Source organism: Heliangelus exortis, chromosome 7, assembly GCF_036169615.1.
Source record: "Heliangelus exortis chromosome 7, bHelExo1.hap1, whole genome shotgun sequence".
NCBI classification, from domain to species: Eukaryota; Metazoa; Chordata; class Aves; order Apodiformes; family Trochilidae; genus Heliangelus; species Heliangelus exortis.
This window is the reverse complement of record NC_092428.1, coordinates 31081444-31101489: the sequence shown is the minus strand read 5'-3', so window position 1 is coordinate 31101489 and position 20046 is coordinate 31081444. Positions and strand designations below refer to the sequence as shown.

The 20046-nt window shown below is 38.0% G+C and overlaps 1 protein-coding gene and 1 long non-coding RNA gene across 3 annotated transcripts; one reads left to right on the top strand and one right to left on the bottom strand.

Moving 5' to 3' along the window:
- Positions 1 to 743: 743 nt before the first annotated feature.
- LOC139798650 (disintegrin and metalloproteinase domain-containing protein 9-like) lies at positions 744 to 19410 on the bottom strand. 2 transcript variants are annotated; one of them, XM_071749633.1, is made up of 22 exons: positions 18088 to 19410; positions 15532 to 15629; positions 14232 to 14308; positions 13790 to 13868; positions 12822 to 12898; positions 11609 to 11828; positions 11012 to 11077; positions 10858 to 10929; positions 10055 to 10227; positions 9467 to 9551; positions 8428 to 8549; positions 7394 to 7565; positions 6321 to 6410; positions 5566 to 5761; positions 5337 to 5442; positions 4977 to 5151; positions 4482 to 4562; positions 3799 to 3904; positions 2804 to 2936; positions 2254 to 2317; positions 1754 to 1806; positions 744 to 1250 (listed from the first exon to the last, which is right to left on the bottom strand). In XM_071749633.1, the coding sequence occupies exons 1-22, from the start codon at positions 18155 to 18157 to the stop codon at positions 1172 to 1174; spliced, it is 2394 nt and encodes a 797-aa protein (XP_071605734.1). In that variant the 5' UTR covers positions 18158 to 19410; the 3' UTR covers positions 744 to 1171. The 2 variants fall into 2 exon arrangements, with proteins under 2 accessions (XP_071605734.1, XP_071605735.1); XM_071749634.1 differs by having other exon boundaries at positions 10885 to 10929.
- Positions 5041 to 15464, top strand: LOC139798654 (uncharacterized). The gene is made up of 4 exons (XR_011726890.1): positions 5041 to 5182; positions 9469 to 9642; positions 11413 to 11600; positions 14172 to 15464. It is a non-coding gene; the product is annotated as an uncharacterized lncRNA (long non-coding RNA).
- Positions 19411 to 20046: the final 636 nt, after the last annotated feature.

The window sequence follows — 20046 nt, the reverse complement described above, 5'->3', positions numbered from 1 at the left end:
GGCGGGAGGGGCGGGGAAGGGCGGGATCTGAGTCCGGCGGGGTTTTCGCTGCTTTATTCTGTATTTATTCTGATAAAAAATGGGGGGGTAGGGGTTAGTGAACCCGGAATCCTTAGGCGGGCTGAGAGGTGCCGGGTGTGCCCAGCGGCGGACCAGTTGGGTGGTCAGAAAATCCCGCTGGAGTGTGCCGGCAGTGGTGATTAATGTTAAATTATATTACTGTGGTGTACTTGCTAATGAGGCCTCACTGTGGGGATGTTGAGCTAAGAAAGCCGGCGGTTCTGTGGGAGACACTCCTTGCGGGTTCAGATTTTTGCCTGTGGTGTATTTTGGGTTCTTTCATCCAGCTCTTACCTGAAATGGCTATGAAAGGGACGAGAAATATTTTATTGGCAATGCCATTCCACAATTTATTCACTCCTTTGCTGGTTCCTAGTCCCAGAGTTTGCACCTGAACATGGTTGGTGTTTGATTCACTCTCCTGTGCACATATCCATCAGTTTTGTTCTTGCCAGGGAGTTTTTCTTGCTGTAGCAGCTTCTTTTCTATTTGTTGCCCTCTTGACCAACTCTGTAACTTTGTACTATTAACCGTCACACTTAGAGTGATAAAAGTTACCTCTTGCTTGTGTCGTAGGAACAGTTTTCAGAAAAAATCTCGGGCTGTAATAACCTTAAAACACTGTCAAGTTGTATCATCAGTGTCCTGTTGTATCATATTTTCTATAACAGCACCACAGGAGGTGGCCCAGGAGGTAAGGAGGCTGCAAACGTCCTGAGAGTTTCTACATTCTCATTTTCGCAGCAGCATATGGCCAGAGGTGAATAAATTCCACCTGTATGTAACTAAATCCACTTTTCTTTGGCCTGCACTTGCAGAGTCCTGATGCTGTTGCAGCTTTAATATAACCAGAGTTAAACTTCAGGCTTCAAATTAAAAACAGCCAAGGGGGTGAGGTAGAAGAGGCACAAATTCATCCAGCAGCATCCCAGAACCATGGGATGTTCCAAAATCTGTGTTCAGTGCCTCTTGGCATCAAGTCCTTTCCAGGGGTCTCTGCTTTTAGAAGGTGTTTTGGCTGCACAGGAGAGGGCTGGGGGGATTGACAACTTTAATTTTATTCCCAGATGAGTTACTTGTCAGGATTGGTTGAGGGTTCCCAGGAGACTTTTCAGACAGCTGGTCTAGGTGGGACTTTGGGCTTCTGAGGTTCTGAAGGAGCTGCAGGGAGTGGGGTTTGCACTGGCTGCCTGAGGTGTGGAAAACATTTTGTGGATATTTCATGGCTATGAATACAACTAGGATTTCTAAACTGGTTCTTTACCATTTTTAAACAGTTGCTAGCATTTATACACAGATTTAACTCTGCTCCTTCATCTCCCTCATAGTATTTTTATGTCCCCTTGCTGCTGTTTTCTGTACAATAATATTTCTGTACAATAATATTTCTGTACAATAATATTTCTGTACAATAATATTTCTGTGCAATAATATTTCTGTGCAATAATATTTCTGTGCAATAATATTTCTAGACAATACTGTTTCTAGACAATACTGTTTCTAGACAATTATATTTCTAGACAATTATATTATCCTTCAACCTTTTAAGCTATTGCATCTCATGTGATGCTACATGAGAAACTCTCTAACTTGACATGAGACATTAGGAGTGCCACATACAGTGATACAGTAATGTATAGCAAACATAAATAATAATTAAAATAATAATAATAAAAATATAAATATTACAAACCTTGGACCTGGAAGATGGGATATGGTAAAAAACTCAGGACTTGATGTAGCAGGCTGGAAAAGACGTTGCAGAAAATCAAATTAAGAGAAAACACAGATTTCAAAGTGTGGCTGATTATCCAGTGTGAAGCTAATGGTGTTTTAGAACTCATTTCCTGTGACAATCTCCATATTCTCATGCACCGTTTTGTTTTGAAAATTTTTACATCCCTTGATCAGAACTGGATCCCCAGCTGGGTTAAGCAGCTGCTGTGGTATTTAGCTGGAGAATTCAGAGCTCAGTCTTCAGCTGCTCTGCTAAGTAGCAGCCTCTTCCATCCCATACCATGCACAGCCTGTGTTGACAGGGCAGGAAATAAAGTTCATGCATAGCCAAACAGAAATTATTTTAAATAATTGGAAATTCAGATGGTTTCAGTGAAAAAAGCCACAATCAGAGAAAAGGGACTGTATAATTTGGATTACTTAACATGAAATAATGCAGATATGCATTGATCTTACCTGAATATTCCTTGCATTCTGACTTGGTCTGTTATTTTCCTTTGGTTGCTGAACATTGTTATCCCTGAAATAAAAAACATATCATCAGGCAAATCCCTATGTGGTTTATCCACCATCAGGGATGTGGGGGTTTCTCAAGGGCTGAGCCTAGAGCTCAGGGAGCTGGATTCTGCTTCCTATTCCACCTCTTTTTGGCAAATAATTTCAATGTTCTACAGCCCTGTGTCCATGCAGTATAATTTTCATTGGCAGTTAGGAAAATGAAATGTATTTTGGGAAAAAACTGCTTGAAAATTGCATGCAGTATAATTTTCATTAACAGTTAGGAAAATGCAATGTATTTTGGGAAAAAACTGCTTGAAAATTGACAACTGGAGCATCTGGATTAAACTACCTAATAGCTATTAAACTGCCTACTACTATTAATAGCAGGGAAGTCTTGTCTTTTAAGTGGTCTGGAATTCTTTTTATGGCTAAAACATCTAAACTGGTTTGCTAAATGAACCTGGAGCATGCTCTGACGTGTTGGGAAATGCCTTAAGTGCAATACCTGTGTTGTCCTCTACTTTTCCTGCAAAACTTCCTTTTTATTGTGTCACGCTTCATCACTGCTGCTGCAGTAAGGATTGCTGTGGGCAACACCAGGAGGAAGAAAATAAGCAGCCCGTCCCGTAGTGATGTATCTAGAGAAAAAAGAATTGAAATCTCACAAGTTAGTAATTTCATATGACCTCATATTAAAGGATTTTTTTTGTGTGCTAAGGACACTTGTCTGTTGTAAAAATGACAATATTTATATTTTTAGAGAGTAGAGCTCATAAATCCACTGAAATGTATAAAATGCTATGATCAGAAAAGAAGGGTTTGGCCTTATGTTATCACAGTTTCTCTCTGCCTTCCCTACCTCATGTTGTATGATATACAAACTTCTGTCTTTTCCATGTATTTTTTTCAAGAATCCTAAAGCAGACAAATTAATCTTTTATTTGTTTACCCACAGCTGATCTGCCAGACTTCCTTGTCTTCCTAAGCTATTAATAAATACAAAACATGTGCATGGTCTCAGTGTGAAGGACAGCAAAATCTACTCCATTTTCCCTTTTTCCCCTCTCCCTTTCCCCATTCCATGAACCACCTGCTGCTTGCATCTCCTTCACCTCTCATTTCTGAGACCCTTTCCATGTAGAGAGGCCTCTGGTTTCATTCTCAAGCTATAGTCTGGCTCTGTGACCCCCATTTAACAGAACTCTGTTTTAAATACCTCAGTAAACATCTAAATATCTATTAAAAAAAAAAAAAGTAACTAATTCTAAGCAACTGATGTATTGCTTTTTTCTCTCAGACAAAACAGGTCAAATTCTCACTATGGACCAACTTCCTTGATGTCTGCAGTGGTATAAATCAGATAATAATGTTTGTTCTTCAGGCCAGTCCCATGCAGTAATAAAAAAACAGTTGAAAAGAGACCAAAAACCCTCTCCCTGTTATTAGTAATTATTTTCTCAGATAGCAGGGGCAGAATGAGGGCCTTTTTCAGTTTCATACCTCTGTGAACTGGGCCACTGTCGAGGCTGCCACCATATCCTGAGTGGTTACAGAAGGGAGGTGCCCATCCAGGGTTGCAGTGGCAGTTCCCCAGATTGTTACACACCTAGGGTTGAGACAGCAGAGATTACTCAAGCAAACAACACCTCTCTGCATGCAGCCACCTTCAACCTCCAGTATGTGTTTTGGATTGCATGTAGGAACAAGAAATACTGCAGAGGGTTGCTTAGGGATAAGCTCTCCCCTTCCATAACATCCCAAAACACTGAGTGACATTAACAGCAGAAGTTCATCTGGGGCAGAAGTTAACCTTTGTTTTGTTATTTGCCTACAAGAGATTACAGTCCTCTGCACTCTTACAGAATCTCTGTTTTACAGCGTTTTGCTTGTTTCCTAGAGAAATGTAGCAATCAGGAATCACTAGACTGACCTCCTTAGAGGAATATTTCCTTTTCACAACGTGACAGCTCAGTGCTATCTCAAAATTAATTGGGAAATTGAGAAGAAGTATCTTTCAATGTTAGTGCCAAGAGGTTTGCATGAATTACAGATAAAGTGGACTTAACTTTTAATACAGGTCTGAAAATATAATGAAAACACCTGTCTGGTTACTGCTTTTATGCAGGGATTTTGCACCTGTTTCTGTCTTCTAGAAAGAGGGCATAAAACCAGCAGCTACTCACCCCGTTATCATTACACTTCTGCTTTACATCACAGCTGTAGCCCAGATGACTTTCATCAACACATTCAAAACCTACACAGGCCTGGAAAAAGTATTTAGTGTCTGTCAAACACAAAACTTAAAAAAATACCATCCTTTTAGAGATACACTATATAAATGTACACACACTCTACAGCTTTTGCTTAAATGTCAAGAAAAAGGTCTGATAGAACCCTCAATACTTCACAGTTTTATAGCTGTTATTTCTCTCAGATTTTCTGAAGTCTGCGGGTGCATTTTGGTGGAGTAATTTGAATAACTGATAATGTAGTTCATTGATTTGTAATGTCCCAGGTTTTGAAGAGCTAATCAATTGTTTGCATGTGTATTTCTCAAAGGGCAGATTTTTGTTTTTATATTGTGGCACACAAAGAAGAGAGCTGGGTAATGCTTTTGAATGTCATGGACTTTCCTGTTGGTTGAGAGTGTTCTGTAATGCTGCTGTGGTTCATCTTACCTTCTTTTCTCCACAGGCTGTTCCATCATGAACTTGAGCAGGATCAGGGACATCTGACCCTAAGTCAAAGTCAGAACTCCAGCATAAAACCCCAGATGCATTATTGACAACACTCCAAGCAGGAAGATTCTGCAGGCTAACAGATGTGCACTGGAGCTTGCCACACAGGCTATGCCTGGGCAGAACAAATGACACTCAGTGACAAGGTGAACAGAAAAAAAAAATACACCATGCAGTCAAACTTTTTAGCTTGCTTCCCAAGGCAATATTCTTTTAAACCTTATGCTCTAAGAGTCTGTAACAGAATATATTTTGTCCACTGAAGATTTTAGGGTTAGCTGTTATTTGCTGGTGACTTACTGAACAGGGCATTTCTTGTACACTCCACCTCTCATTCCACAGTTTCCAAACCTATCTCCTTTAATATTTGCTTTTTCAAAGCAGAGATCAGGTGCTTTTCTTGCCCCTGTATGAAAAACAGTGAATATTAATAAGCCACCACCATTTGTTCTACAAATATGAGAAAAAGGAAAGTCAGAAAGGTCTGTTAGGGAATGACAAATATTTTTACATTAAATTTGAAACCTACCTTTTCCATATATAGATTCACACTGTGAATCAAAACTCTGGCATACTCCATAGTAGCAATATGCCTTCATGTTGTCACAAGGGTAACCATTCATGATATAAACATCATCAGGACAATAGGCATTGCTTCCATTGCAGTATTCAGGGAGGTCACAGAAATCCAGTTTGGATCTGCACTCTGTTCCTGCCACTTTAAACTAGAAGCAGAGAGAAATGCCACCTTACTTTTATTGTGGAAGTTCTGGAAAAATGTGGAACATGGAACAAAGACAACTGGGAACCTTCTGTGGTTTTTAAGGAAGACAAAATAATTTCTCAGATCAGTATCTTAACAAATACCCAAAATTTCCCTCCACTTCATATGGTGTGGCTACAAAGTTTATGAGCTGAGTCTGCAGAAGATGAGGGTAGATGGTACAAATGAGTACTTAGTAGTAATTAAAGTAGTAGTAAAGTAGTAATTAAAGAGCATCCAGCCACCACAGACCTTGGAGAAGCTTTGTGTTGCTTAATGGACATCACTGCTACTGAGTCCCTGATTGCTCCTGCCTCTCAGAAGGGACAACACAAGATGCAATTCCATTCCTAAGCTACTGGCCAGGAGTCATTAATCACAAATTCTCTGCTTACATGCTCCCTGCTGGTGAATGGAGTTTTATAATGTGAAAATACATCAAGAATGCTATGCCAGCTCTTTTCAAACATTTAAAAATACCAGGAAATGGCATCAATTTAGCTTAGTAAAACATAGCCTACCTTGCAGTTTTCACAGCACATTCCTTGAGCACACTGGGATCCAGGTGTCAGTTTGCAGGTTGCAGCATCACAGCAGTGGTTTGTACATTCCTGGAGAGCAACCACAGAGAAGGGGACACAACATTTTTAACTTGCTGTGTGGGTAGGAAAGAGCATCATCAAACCAAGTGCACATTAAGCTTTAAATACACTGCTTTTCTTGCACCTCCTGAGATTGTCAGCCTTCTAACAGAGACCAGCATACAGTTGGGCTGTATTTTTTTACTACAAGTCATCAGAAAAGCATCTATTTTGATGTGTTGTGGCACAGGGGTATAAGAAAGCACAATGTGTGTTTAAAATAACACTTCTTTTCACCTTCCACCATCTTATTTTCCCACTACACTAGCAGTTTGATGGAGAGAAATATTGGTATCTTTTCATGACTTAGAAGCAGATCCATAGGATGGAATGAGGGATTGCTGGCAGCCCTTTGATTTATTTGTCTTTTTTTTAGACACTTTTATTTTCTAAAGAACAAGTCAATATATCCCATTCTGACATATTGACAGTTCAGATATGAAGAACAAAAGTAATTTTGGTTTGGACTAAGCTTAAGGTTACAGTTAGGAAAGCTGAAAGTCTCTTTTATATAGCAGAAATATCCATATTGTTAAAACCAGCACAAAACCCAGTGTTGTTTCCACGTGCTCTTCACTGAATTGCAAGGTTAGCTCAAAAGTTCTGTGAACTGCTATAACCCTTAGCTGAGTTCAAATCAAAGTCCATATATCCATATCTAAATCTATATAAATATGGATTTTATATATGCATTATGTATTATATTATATATTCTAAATATGGATTATATATAAATACGGATTTAGACTTTTCAAAAAATTATCTTCATGTTGCCTACAAAAATGGAAATTTACAAGGAGAAAATCCTCAAATACTAATGCAAATCAGGTACATGAAAAGGCCTGTAATAGACACCAAAATATATAACAAATGTAACATAATAATGTAACAAACATAAAAAAAACATAACATAACATAAACATACAAGTACCCAGTTTAGTTTCATTCATTACCTGTGGTTTGCCACAGTCACATTCTTCATTGTTATCAACCACATTATTCCCACAGACAGGTTCTTTATAAAGATTACTTGTTTTGGGAGGGTTTCTAAGGCAGTTTCCTCCTCCATTTAGAATAAGGTTCTCAAAGTCATCAGCACTGCAGGTGCTGAAATTCCTGGAACCACTGGAAAGTATTGTATTTTTTAGTAAGAAATAATTTGCTTACATGAAAAAAATACAACTCAAGCCCTTAAAATATTGTCAATCTGTAATAAATACTGTATTTCATAGTGCTAGGAGATCAAGATATACTTTAAAAAATTATTTTGCATTATAATACAGCACTAGAAGTTTAAAATACTTTATGTAACATAAATGCAAGTACTTTCAGAAGAAAAAGAAATAATCAGATTATCAATTCTGGTGTCTCATATAAAACAATCCTCTGAAATTGCTTGTCTGTAGTGAGTCTAAAAATGCTTGAGTAAAAAATACTCTCCTGAAAGGCATTAACCTTAACTTGGAGTCACAAAGAATGCAGGAATGCATATACATAAAGTAGTTTTGTGCAGTGTTCAATTACTCTGATTTATTAATACAAAGTGAGTAGATACAAAAATATGAACTTTCGCTCTTAAGGGAAAGCCAAAGAAAGAGGTGAACTGAAAGAATCAGGCTGAGAGGTTTTGTTTAAATTAGCAGTTAAAGAATCTGTGTGAAGGATGCATGTTAGCACCAGTAAATATATGTAAAGCATTCTCAGCAGGGTAAAAAAAACCTCCAGTGCACTGTCATTAAAAAAAATAAAATAGAGAAAACCCAAATAACTTTTTAGGAATGCTACAAATAAAGAATGACTGGAATGGGAAACATAACATTTAAAATTAATTGAAATTCTGTCAAGACCCAAGTGAATTCACTTCTGTTGTTCAAGCAACTCCCATTCACAGGAGTCCTTCAAGATTCATGGGAGTTTGATGGATTATAAGGCATAATCACTGCAGATAAATAACAAGTATTAAAATAAAAGAAACTGGAAATCTTACTTATCTGTGCTGTGCATAATATAGGATGCAGGACACCTTTTATCATCGTGTTTCATTCCAAGATTATGCCCCAGTTCATGTGCAACTACTGTAGCATGACGTAACATTTTGTCATGATTCAGCTGATAAAGAGAACCAGTGTAAAAAAATACAAAACTAAAGACATTCATAAGTTTCTACATAGTGGTTTATCCAAGAAAGAAGCTTGAATATTACATTGTCTTGCAAAACAAAAGCTGCAAGAGCAGACAATTTGTCACTGTTTTTTCAGTAATGCCAGATTCTGCCATTCTTTCTGTTCCCTCCATTAGGCTCATATTCTGAGTCATGACACAGTTCATCAGTCAGGACACTGAATTCCACGGAGTCTTCAATGGCAAAAAGACAAAGATTGTTAAAATACAGGATCTGCCTCTAGAACTGTCAGTGATATTGTGACATTCAAGCACAGGAACCTCTGGAGATCCTGGTGCTCCTTCCCCAAGGGTGATGGGGAAAAAAACTTGTTTCTGTCTAGTTTTGCCAAATTTAAAATTCTTGCCTGTTTACAGCCTCGTTGTGGAGAATTCCAAACGCTTGAGAGGAGAACAAGCTATGCTGACTGTCTGTCCAGGCAAAGAGTCAAAAAATACAGATTATTCCCATTCCAAAAACTGTGAATATGAACCTTAGTGGTACAAGAATGGATTTTTCATACACAAACTTGAGCTAGCTGAATGACAAGAAGGTGGTAAAATTATTTCAGGACTAAATTGGGCAATTGGACAGGAATGGGATGAATAGAGAAAGTTCTTTAAAAGTATATAAAGCCATGCACAAGTCTACATCAGAAACCCCATGGAAGAAACCGTACCTCTCCAAGACCTGAGTGACTCCACCAAATAGGTCAGCAAAGTGCATGCTGTTTATGGGGATGTTCTGGATGTTCTGTGGAAGCAGTGCCCACCACTAACACCATCTGCAGCTCTGGGTTGTGTAAATGCAGAGGGGAAAGGGTTCAGTTGTTCAGGTACCATTAACCCCAACATTTTGTACTTACAGTGCTGATCGACCCTCCCTGGACTTGTGAGCAGACAGTTCCCACAAAAGCCATTCCAACGGATCCACTGTAAGAACCTCTCCCTCTGCAACAAAAGCAGTTTGGAAGTGGGTGAAGGAGGGGCTGAACATTCATGATTTCTACTAAAAGACACCAGTAAGTAGGAAAGAAATACTGTAAGTCAAGTCTTCTTGAAGCCAAGAAGAAATTTATTATCATATCGGAGTTTCACTGTAATAAATAATAAACATCTCAATTTCAGAGCTTGAAAATAATGAGCAGTCACCTAAATCTGTTGTGTCAGTGCTTCTGACATAATCACAGAATGGTAGAGATTAGAAGGGACCTCTGGAGGTCACTGATCCAACTCCCCTGCCCAAGCTGAGCCGTGTGGGGTTGATCATTAGAAAGAATTCATTACAGTTTCTTGACAATTTACCAGGGGAAAACAGTTTGGAAGCTGAGTGAATTTTCCAATAGTTATACTAATTCATACACAATAGTTATATTAATTCATACAGAAACCTAAAATCTTGCACATGACCAACACTGGCAGCGTGGCAGTTTTTCCACTGAATGAACACTTACATGATGAGGTGGCTGACATCATTTCGTGATCGTTTAAGAAGATCTTTCTGTCTCCAAGAAACAAATCTGCTCAGTACATCTCCAGCTGAACCATTCATTACAGATATGTGATTTCTATCTGTCCAGATCTCTAATCCAACCAAAACAATCTGGATGTTTAATGCTCTATACATCTGAAAAAATAATGATAATTACTGTCCATCAGTCTGTTTCAACTGAATTATGAAATATTACATCACTAACACTGAGTAACCACAAAGCTGAACATAAGGACTGTAACATAACTTTAGTTTCTTTTAATAATTAACAGTTTGATGTTAGGAAAGAATATATGACTGAAGACACTCTACTTCCTGAATTACCTAAACATAACTTTCAGATAGAAAAGTTGGAAATACCATGTTCATTCATTTTTTCCTTAACTGATTTTCGTGAGGAGAAATTGGGAGCAGAGGATCAGAGAGCTTATGGAATTGTTCACAATACTGACAGTTTGGTCAATAAAAAAACTATATACATGAGAAATACTTTTCCTGGAAATGATAAGCCTACTGATGACCTCAAGTTCCTGGAGCAGCCAAGGTCTTGAAGCACACAGAAGTGGTTTAAAAACATTCTGGATCCCTCCCTCTGCCTGCACCTCTATAAGATTTGTGCAGAAATTCATGAGGTACCTTAAATGTGTTACAAATTGCTGTATAACTTCCAAATACAGTTTCAGAACATAATTGTTCAGCTTTACTGAAATAGCTGCTCTTTGTAAACTATTAGACTCCTGAATCTCAGCAACTCATCTGACCTACCCCATCAACGTAATTGACCAACTCAACTGTTTCCTTTTGCACTGCAGCAGGGTCAGATTCCTTCATCAAAAACTGTAAAACATCATATGAGAATATCAGAGAGAAAAATCAATGGTTTAATAAAAATGGATGTAGCACTGGATGAAATCTTTACCCTGTTGTTATCCACAACCACAAATAATTCCACATAGCTTTTCTGTGGCAGGACAGCTCTCTTCTTCTGCAAATGAGAAAGCACAGTAAGTTAAAATAATGACTGAGGAGTCTGAATTGCTTTAATTATCTTTTTAACAATCTTCATTTCATGGATCTATAAAGTACTGATGCATTTTTAAAATGTCTTAGAATGCCTTAGAATTTTTAAAATGCCTTAGAATTCCATATAAACATCTGCATATCAGTAATTCCCATCTCTCAGACACTGGGGCAGGAGCTGAATGTGAGCTTCATGCCTTTCATCACACCCATGACTGTCTTGGGCAGAGCTCTGCTCTTCTGTTAAACGATTGCTTCAAGATATGGTCAGTTCCTGTTCTGCTCTTCTTCTGTTTTCAGGATTTCCTTCTCAACACTTTGAGAGCCATGAAAATGAAGGCAACAAGGAAGTGGCCTGCCAGGCTAAACCCACCTCCAGTGATACCAAAGCAAGAACTCTGGAGACCCTTGGCTGTTGGAGAAGGCTGAGGAGATGGCTTGGACTGCAAGAGGACTGTGGTTTTCTCTCAAGAGAAAAAAGCAGAAAGGTATTTACCCTCAAAGGCTTTTCCCTGCCAGAGGTACTGTTTGATAAAAATGCATATTTCACAGACTGCTCCACAAACATCTTCTCCTGCTGAAGGCTGCCAGTCAGCACACCACATTGGAAGGGGGTATCCTGCATATCTGCTAACTGGTAAAACACATGCTCAGATGTGCTGGGTGTGTTGAGTGGCTCCATTCCATACCATTTGCCACCAATGTAGAGAATTCCTCTAGAAACAAACAAACAAACAAAAAAAAGAAAAATTATTCCATATTTCTTCCTTCATGGTCATGAGTAGGTGAGTGAATGGCAGCTGAATACTTAAAAGCTATATTCATTCATACCACTGTGTTGAAATAAATTATTTATCTTAATTTATTTTAGTATATGGGGTAAGTTCAAATGCCCAACACGACCTTAAAAGACAAAACTGAACTTATTTAAAATACCTCATTGTACACAAGTGTGGACTCTTTAAATCAGTTTGTGTGAAAGCCAAACTGCTACTAAATGAGTCTGGATTGGGAGGTACAGAGCTGATGCAAGAGTTCTCTTTTAGTCCTTGTGATTCTCACTTCTAGCCCTATGCAGCTACAGTACACTAGGAATTTTGAAAAATGTATTTTCTAAGACAGAAAGAAAGGCTAAAACAAAAAAAGTGCAGCTTAAGATTTTGCATTTGGCCATGGCTCAGAAATACCTGGTACATGCCCAGTTTCTGTACCAGAAATCTTTCAGAAGCTGTCCTCTTATTCTCCAGAATCTCAAAACTATATTTAGAAAAAGAGTTCTCTGCTTAATATCTTGTGAAAGAAGATCCTCAAAAATGTAAGTTCAAAGTACCCAAAGGATTTGTGTCCTCCTAAATTTGCAGAACAGCCACAATGAAATAACTGTTCTGCTTAGTGAGATCCAGCATTTCCTGAAATACCAGCATGTTGGCCATTTTATGTTTCATTTAAAGGAATGCCAAGAAATGTCATTATTTACTGTTGGTGGCATCTCACTCTCCCTGCTTGTCAAAAAGACATCAAAAAAACAAAACAAAAAAAAAGTGATGCTGTAAAACTGGTAACAGGCAAAATTAAAAAAAATATTTAAAAAATTGCAAGATAGGGTGTTGTTTTCTCTGCAGCTGTATGATGAGTAGCCACTGGTTTTTACTGCTTTACTTTGGTACTGCACAATTAATTATCCTGAAGTAAAAAGCAAGAGGAAATACCTGAGCCCATCACATGTGCTAAGAGCAAGCAGTGAGTCAGCAATTCCTTCAATGGTGCCATGATAATAGCAGTGTGTCTGAAATGCAACAAAGCCACATAATGAATGACATAAGAAGGTTGTTGCCTTCAAATTAAAATGTATTTTCTAACCAGAATTTTTGTATTTACATGACATTAAGGCTGTCTGTTGCAAATTTACAAATTCTAAAAGCAATCACAGCCTCCTTGGAGTAAAATGCTACTGGATGTAAGTAATCAATAATAGCATTTGCTCCCTTGGTTCTAGAAAATAACCAGCTTTTAAGTTTAACCCATCACCATCTTTTAGCAAAATCTTTTCACCTACACTTCTTCAACAGACTCCTCTCAAAGGCTGATCTGAGATTTCCCATGCAGAAAGCACCCAGTGAAGTCTCACTCAGGTCATATGCAGCTGAAAGTTGAAATTAAATGCAAAGGCATTTCCAAGGCTTGTTTGATTCAGGATCTCAAAACTACAGAGAGAGCTTTGATGCTGCCATTGTCCCTTTAATTGCATGTGAGGCAAAGGTGACATAGTCAGGTAGCTCAAATTCAGCTTTGGCATCTCCTTTCAAACTTTGGAAAATAGTGGTATTGTATCACCACAAGCCACCCACTCCCTCACAGGACACAGAACCTTATGTTTTGTGTTAAACAGAAATGCTACAAAATGTGAAAATTCACTTCCCCAGCAATAGATTCTGTAGATAATTTATCTGCACCACTTGCTTTTTTCCCTCCCCTGCCAAAACTGCAGCTGAGTTTCACTCTCCCACTACAGAGGTTCCATGGTTGTATGTCCACTTTTGCTTTGAACACACATGTAGATGCATACACATCCTTCTTGTCCTTAATTCTATCAAATTGTTATGGCCTTCAGTTCATAAAGCTTGGCTTTATTTGAGGAAAATCTTATGCAGAAGGGGAATTTTATTATATACAATACCTTGGTTTTTGATTGTGTTGCCTCCATTTTCCCATTTTCTCCGTATGTGTATAGCATAAAGTCTTCACTAACAAGCTTTCTGGAAACAAAAATAAACTACTGCTCTTTTAATAGTCTAGAAAGCAAGAAGTAAGGCAAGAATCCTAGTGAGTGCTACAGTCTATTAGCAGCATACTTAACCTAAATTATTTTAAAAATCCATGGATATGACACAAAATACCTCAAAAATGAGCTGCACAACTAGAAGAAACACTGTTCTCTTTGCAAAATAATGCCACAGCAGAGACTATTGAAGTGTAATTTTGCAATTAATACAATCTGCCATTGAAATGCTTTCTTCTGAATGTTTTCAGCATAATAATACTTGTCTCTATTTTTATAGCCTATTGGATGCATCAAAATCCCAAGATGGAAGGATTTCTTAGAACACTCTATCACATACTTATTTTTCTTCAGCTGCAGGAGGTATCTTCCATTTCTGGTTTTAATTGAGTAAGAAATATTATCATCTGAATGTGCCTGAAAACAGAAGAAAAGATAAAACTTATTTAGGCGATTTTCTTCTTGCTTGTGTCAGTTCCATGTCTTCTTTGACAAGAAAAGCCCAGCTACTACATAGGTCTTAAATCTACCAAAATACATATTCCTAACCCTCAAGTCTTTCAAAATCTCAGCAACACTCCCCACATTTTTTCCCTTGGAAAGTTTAAATTCTACAAAGCTATAAATTCTCATGTAGAAAACAGAATGAAAAAGTGCACAAAGTGCACAAGCAATTAACTAGGTCTGTAATTAGAGATATGTAGAAGGGAGGGAAAAAAATGTAGAGTCTGCAGGAAAAAAAGAAAATGTAAAACTTGTGCTATTAAAAGAACAACAACAAAAAAGGGGTGGTGGTACAGGCAGGTGTAGAGTACCATGCTACAGTGCTAAAGGCTGGGAAACAGGTGGTCCTCGTGCTTGGGGGAGGAGGAGAATAGAGTTTGGATGAAGGTGGCTGCACGCAGTTCCCCAGGCTGGGCACAGCCCATGTGTGCACTCTTTGCCCAACTACCACCTCATGTTTTGTGACACTCCTTCTGTAAACCCCTGGCAGGCAGGGGAACAGCTCACAGGTTCTCCCTTCCTTAATTGGTTTGCTCAAAGGTGAGTAATGTTGTTTCATTTACAGTTACTTCAGTGTCTGGTGCCAAGGTAAATTACCTTAGAGCTAAAGAATTAAGGCCCAGATTTTTCCCTTTTAACTCACTCAACCTGCAAGATTCTGTGTGACCATTGGTACCAAGTGAGCAGCAGCCCTTTAGATGCTGAAATGATTAAAATCATAGAATCATCTACTTCCAACCCCCCTGCATGGGCAGGGACACCTCCCACTTGACCAAATCTTCTCTTTATCCAAAGATCAGGAACAATGTGCCTGAGAACTTAAACAGCATGAATATTAATTCAAGTTCAACATCTAATTTAACTTGGGTGATATGGAAAAAATTCTTCATGTTCTTTCCCAGTTCTGTTTTAACAGGCCTAGAAGTTTGAAAGGTGGTAACTTGGAGTGAAATCACTGACTTTTGTGAGAAAATGTTTACTAAAAACTACTTGAAAACACTAAGACCTTGAGTGTGTGGGGCACATTTCTTCACAAAACTGATCTATATATACCATACATTGTGTCTGTGTCATAGAGGATGGCATTGTGAAAAACAGCAACATTAGAAGAAAAAAAATCATATGGAATAACAAACCTCATGAAAAAACGGGTGATGCTTCTCTCTGCTGGTCAGACTTTGAGGAATAATTATTTCTAACGTAGAAAGTTTGGATGTGTGTTCAGAAGATGCACCTAAAAATAAAGTTTGAGGTTTCTAAAGAATCAGAAGGGATAACTAATACATTGTCCAGGACATGACCAGTTTGGTCTATCCTGTCTCTGCCAGAGTTCTTGGCTTATGTCACAGAAAGTCACAGAAGTCAACACCTTCAATTCATGACCAAGGTACTCTTCATTTCTGACTGTTTCAACTAAATATATGTGGCCTCGTATATTCATTTTCAATATACAGATGTGTCTTCTGTATGCAAAAATGCTGTTTTTTGTCTGTATGCAAGGTTTATGACTACATCACTCCAAGCACAATTGGTGTAAAGTGCTAAAACCTGCAAATTCAAGTAAAAGTTTTCTTAAAGTGGGTGCCCAAAACTAGCTGGCAATCTTGGCTTTACCTCTTAGCCTTAGATACTTACATTATAACTGGGATGCTAAATTTGAGTCATTCCTTCACATAGGCATTATGAAAAAAAATTAACTACTGTTAGCAAATAAAAAAAAGTAAATCTCTCACACAATGCAAGCAAATAACATCACAGAAAATCCCAAGAACAAGAAAAATTTAAAAAGAACCCCAACCCTCTTGTATTCATTGCATACTTTGATGGTGATGAAGAAATAATTTAAAAATGGACAAAATTATTGTAAAAAAAGGTAACTTCTGTTTAAAGCTGAGGTCTTCTGGAGTAGACAAAGAAAAACTATCAAAAGATTTAAACACAATCTTAATTTTCACATATTCTATCCTGGATAATTAATTTGTTAATAGCTATCAATTTTTAAGCATTTATTCTTCTACAACCTTCATATCCAGCTTTGCCAGGATGTTTCAGAAATTTCTAGACAGAGAACTGTAGAATATTGTGTCTCAGAAGAATAAATTCATTCCCTAAATACACCAGGGAATTTTTTTTACAAGTTATGGAGCTGTTTTTCTACAGCTTTGCCTTCTGGAGCTACTGTGAGGTCATCCGCTTGCTCTTGCTAAGGTCTCTACTTCTTTCTGCCTTTTCTTGATTAAATCAACTCCCCTTCAGCCCTCTCCTTCTGTTTTAATCCCTTTATTCCTATTCCTTTCCCCATTGCCCTGAATGAGGAATACTTAGAGTTGTTCTTTGGTGGGTGTGTGCATAATCTTGGCTCACCACACAGCCTAACGCTGCCGTTTGGTTGTTCCAAGGACAGTTAAACCTTGGCAAAAATGTTGGTAGCCTTTTACATTATATATCAGAATTATCTCCAGAGCATCATGCTAATGGAGGAAGTTAAAGATAAGGAGTATCTGGTTTCAGGTAAACAGTTTTATAAAACAAAAACAATCTACAGTGACTATTTTTTTAAAATTGGTTGAATTCATCTTCCTTTTTCTTGTCTGCTCATCAGTCTGTTTGGAGTGTTGAGTTTGATCAGAGACACAACCATTGCTCTTAAACAGCTTACAGAATCAACAGTAACGTGGGTTTTAACCATGAAAGTGGTTTATTCCTTCTTAAATTGTTCTTTTATAAGGAAACAAAGAGATTTCTTCTCATTCATAGCAGCACAAAGTCACTCTCAGCCTCCCACGTTTCTGTGAAAAGAATTCATAATGGCAAAGAAGGCACAGAATCACCCATTCAAAGCAAGGAGGAGGATTCTTCAGTGTAATAATGATCTCTACCTATTAGATAACATCAGGATTTTTCAACACTGGGTGCAGGTAGCATATGTTTATCATTAAAGGCTGCCAGTGCAATCAAACTATGGAAACTGCTATTAGCAAACAGCAGAATACCTGCACTCAAAGAACACAAAGATTAATGCGAAGTTCTGAAAAGAATATCAGCACTCAATATTTACTTCTGACTTTGCTCCTAATATCCAACAATTGTGTGCTCTGAATCACAAAATCCATCCTGTTTCATCAGCTAAGTGTATGTTGAACTAACAGTGGAGATGCCATTCTCACATCTTAAACACCTGAAAGCAAGAAACTGTCTTTAATTCAAGTCATAAAATACAACTTCCTAAGATATTTCAGGTGTTACATCTAAATCTAAAACCTGAAGATAAGCCATAACTGGAAATAAATTAATGAGGAACTAAAAAAAAAAACAAAAAAACAACCCAAAAACCTGTAGGAATTTGCCTCACATTGCTGAAGATGAAAATCTTTTTCCCTGGTCTTTATTATCAATGACAGTGACCATAATTGCAGTTGTCCTGTAAGGAAGGTGATGTATTTACATACCTACTACATCTTGGAGAAGAAAAAAAGTAACACAAACAGCTCAGCTATGAAAAGCCTCAACCTATACTCTTTTCCAGATCCATTTTTTTTTCCTGAACAAGATTTTCTCAGTTCAGCTAATAGCCTAACACCTGAGGAGAGTGGTGACTCGATCTGAAAGTTGTGCATCATTACCATCAGGACCAGAGAGTAAAAGAAGAGTTGGAGAAACTTTCTGAAACATAACAAAACCCGAAAGCTTACCTTTTATCCAAAAAAGTTTTCCAGTTAAAGTGAGTCCAAAAGTGAAGAAAAATAGGCTGTGTTTTAGCATGACTTGAGTTTCCTGGAGAAAATACTACAATATCTGAGCAGGAAACTGTGTGCCTGTCTCTTAACTGCTGTACACAGGAGAACTAGAAGAACGAGACCCGTCTGCTCCAAGGTAAACAACAGAAAGCACCCTGGTACTTCATCTCTGCTAAGGAAATGGGAAGTAAAACTTAATCCATTAGGCTTGCAAGAAAACTGGTCAGACAGCTTAATGCAAATAAAAAGCAGCACGTTCTTAAATGCTGATTGGAGAAAGAGCACAAAGCCAATGCCAGGATCAAGATGATTTATTCTAAAGGAGTTTAATAATACAAGAAACATACGACATTGCTACAAACTGATAGATGCTACAAGCATTTAGGATGTTTATGCTGGCTCTTGTCAGCTCAGCAAAAAGCTATAGAATAAAACCACTTCAAAATTTCAGCTTGTCCTTTCTATTTTTCCATCTTTAAAAATATAAAAATTACAATATATATGAACACAGGGAAATCCCACAAACACATGGAAATCCTCCCCCCCACAGGGGTTTTACCCGGTCCTTTCTGGGTTAAAGATAGTTCTTCTCACCAAAGCTCTGTAGTTTTGTGGCGATCATTGCTCTTCCAGGATCAGCACAATCTTCCAAGGCATCGTGGCATTGCCACCAAAGGCAGAAAATAAATATTTCTAAACCTGGATGAATTTGCAGTGCATTTCAGGGGTATCAAGAACATTTAGAAACCCAGAAAGGAAACTGATACAACACAGTTTTTGTGCTACAACATTTACATTAATTGATCTTAATTAATTCATTAATTAAAACAGACCAAATCAATTTTTTCTGTTGCTAATAAATTGTATAAAACAATGCTGAAGTGGAAAAAAAAAAGTAGATGTGCCAACTAGAATTTTAATATTAGCTTGTACAAAACCTGTTCAAGTCCATCTTCCTATTTTCGAAGACCTAATTAAGGTTCCTCAGCTGAGCACCAAGTGAAAGAACTCGATATCTGTTTTCCCTGGATATACATCTGTAATGCAGACTCAGGAGAAGCCTTCTCTGACTCTAGAAACTGGGATCCTACTGCAAATTAGGTGAACCCAATCTTTTATTTATAGTCTCTCTGCTGTGTGGTACATCATTACCATGCAACACAGAAGAGAGAATTCCATTGCTCCACATTTTGCTATTTTATCTGTAGGACTTTTCCATCTCTGTGAGAGTTTTATTGTATTAGAAAGTGTTCTGATACTGGCATTTACCCTGTTATTTTGAAGCGCCCACAGGTGGTCATTCCCCTTCAGGAATAGCAGGGTGGGACATCATGGGGTGGGTGAGGATATCTCCTCAGTTCACATCCCCAAGGGCTGCTGTCCCCAAACAGGGGGACATTTTATTCTGTTTATTCTGGATATTTATTTTGATTCATATAAACCCTGCAGTAACCCAGTCTGCACACAGAGCAGAGGTATTGATTCCAGTTATGTGCAGCAATGGGTGTGAGGTGGTAACCCCAGGAAGCTACCCCACCTCTGTACGAAAAACCACAACATATTTACCCCCTTGAGCAGGCACCACGATCCACCTTTATTTACACTCATTGGTTAGTAATTTATCACTACCAGTCTCAGGGGTTAGTTTTACTCCTTGTTTCTGTTTAAAGGCACAGTGTTATTTTAAACCAAGACTCATGTTCAGTGAGGAGGTGTTTCTTGGGCTGGTGGTCTCCATCTACTCCTGCTCTCTTTAGTTCCTGTTGAGTTCTGCTGAACCTTGTGGCATGACCTTTCCTTTGTTATCTCTAAAAGTACCTTTTAAGGAGTTTAATGGTTATTAAAGGTGGTAGATCCTCCATCCCTGAAGGTTTTTAAGAAGAGACTGATGTGGCACTCAGTGCCATGGTCTGG

What these genes read in the sequence shown, in the direction of transcription:
- LOC139798650 (XM_071749633.1), bottom strand. Translation starts at nt 18,157, where the DNA reads ATGCTAAAACACAGCCTATTTTTCTTCACTTTTGGACTCACTTTAACT. An exon ending in TGGTTGTGGATAACAACAGG is followed by an intron (nt 10,930 to 11,011) that starts GTAAAGATTTCA and finishes GATGTTTTACAG; the next exon opens with TTTTTGATGAAGGAATCTGA. An exon ending in AGGGAGGGTCGATCAGCACT is followed by an intron (nt 8,550 to 9,466) that starts GTAAGTACAAAA and finishes TCTCTTTATCAG; the next exon opens with CTGAATCATGACAAAATGTT.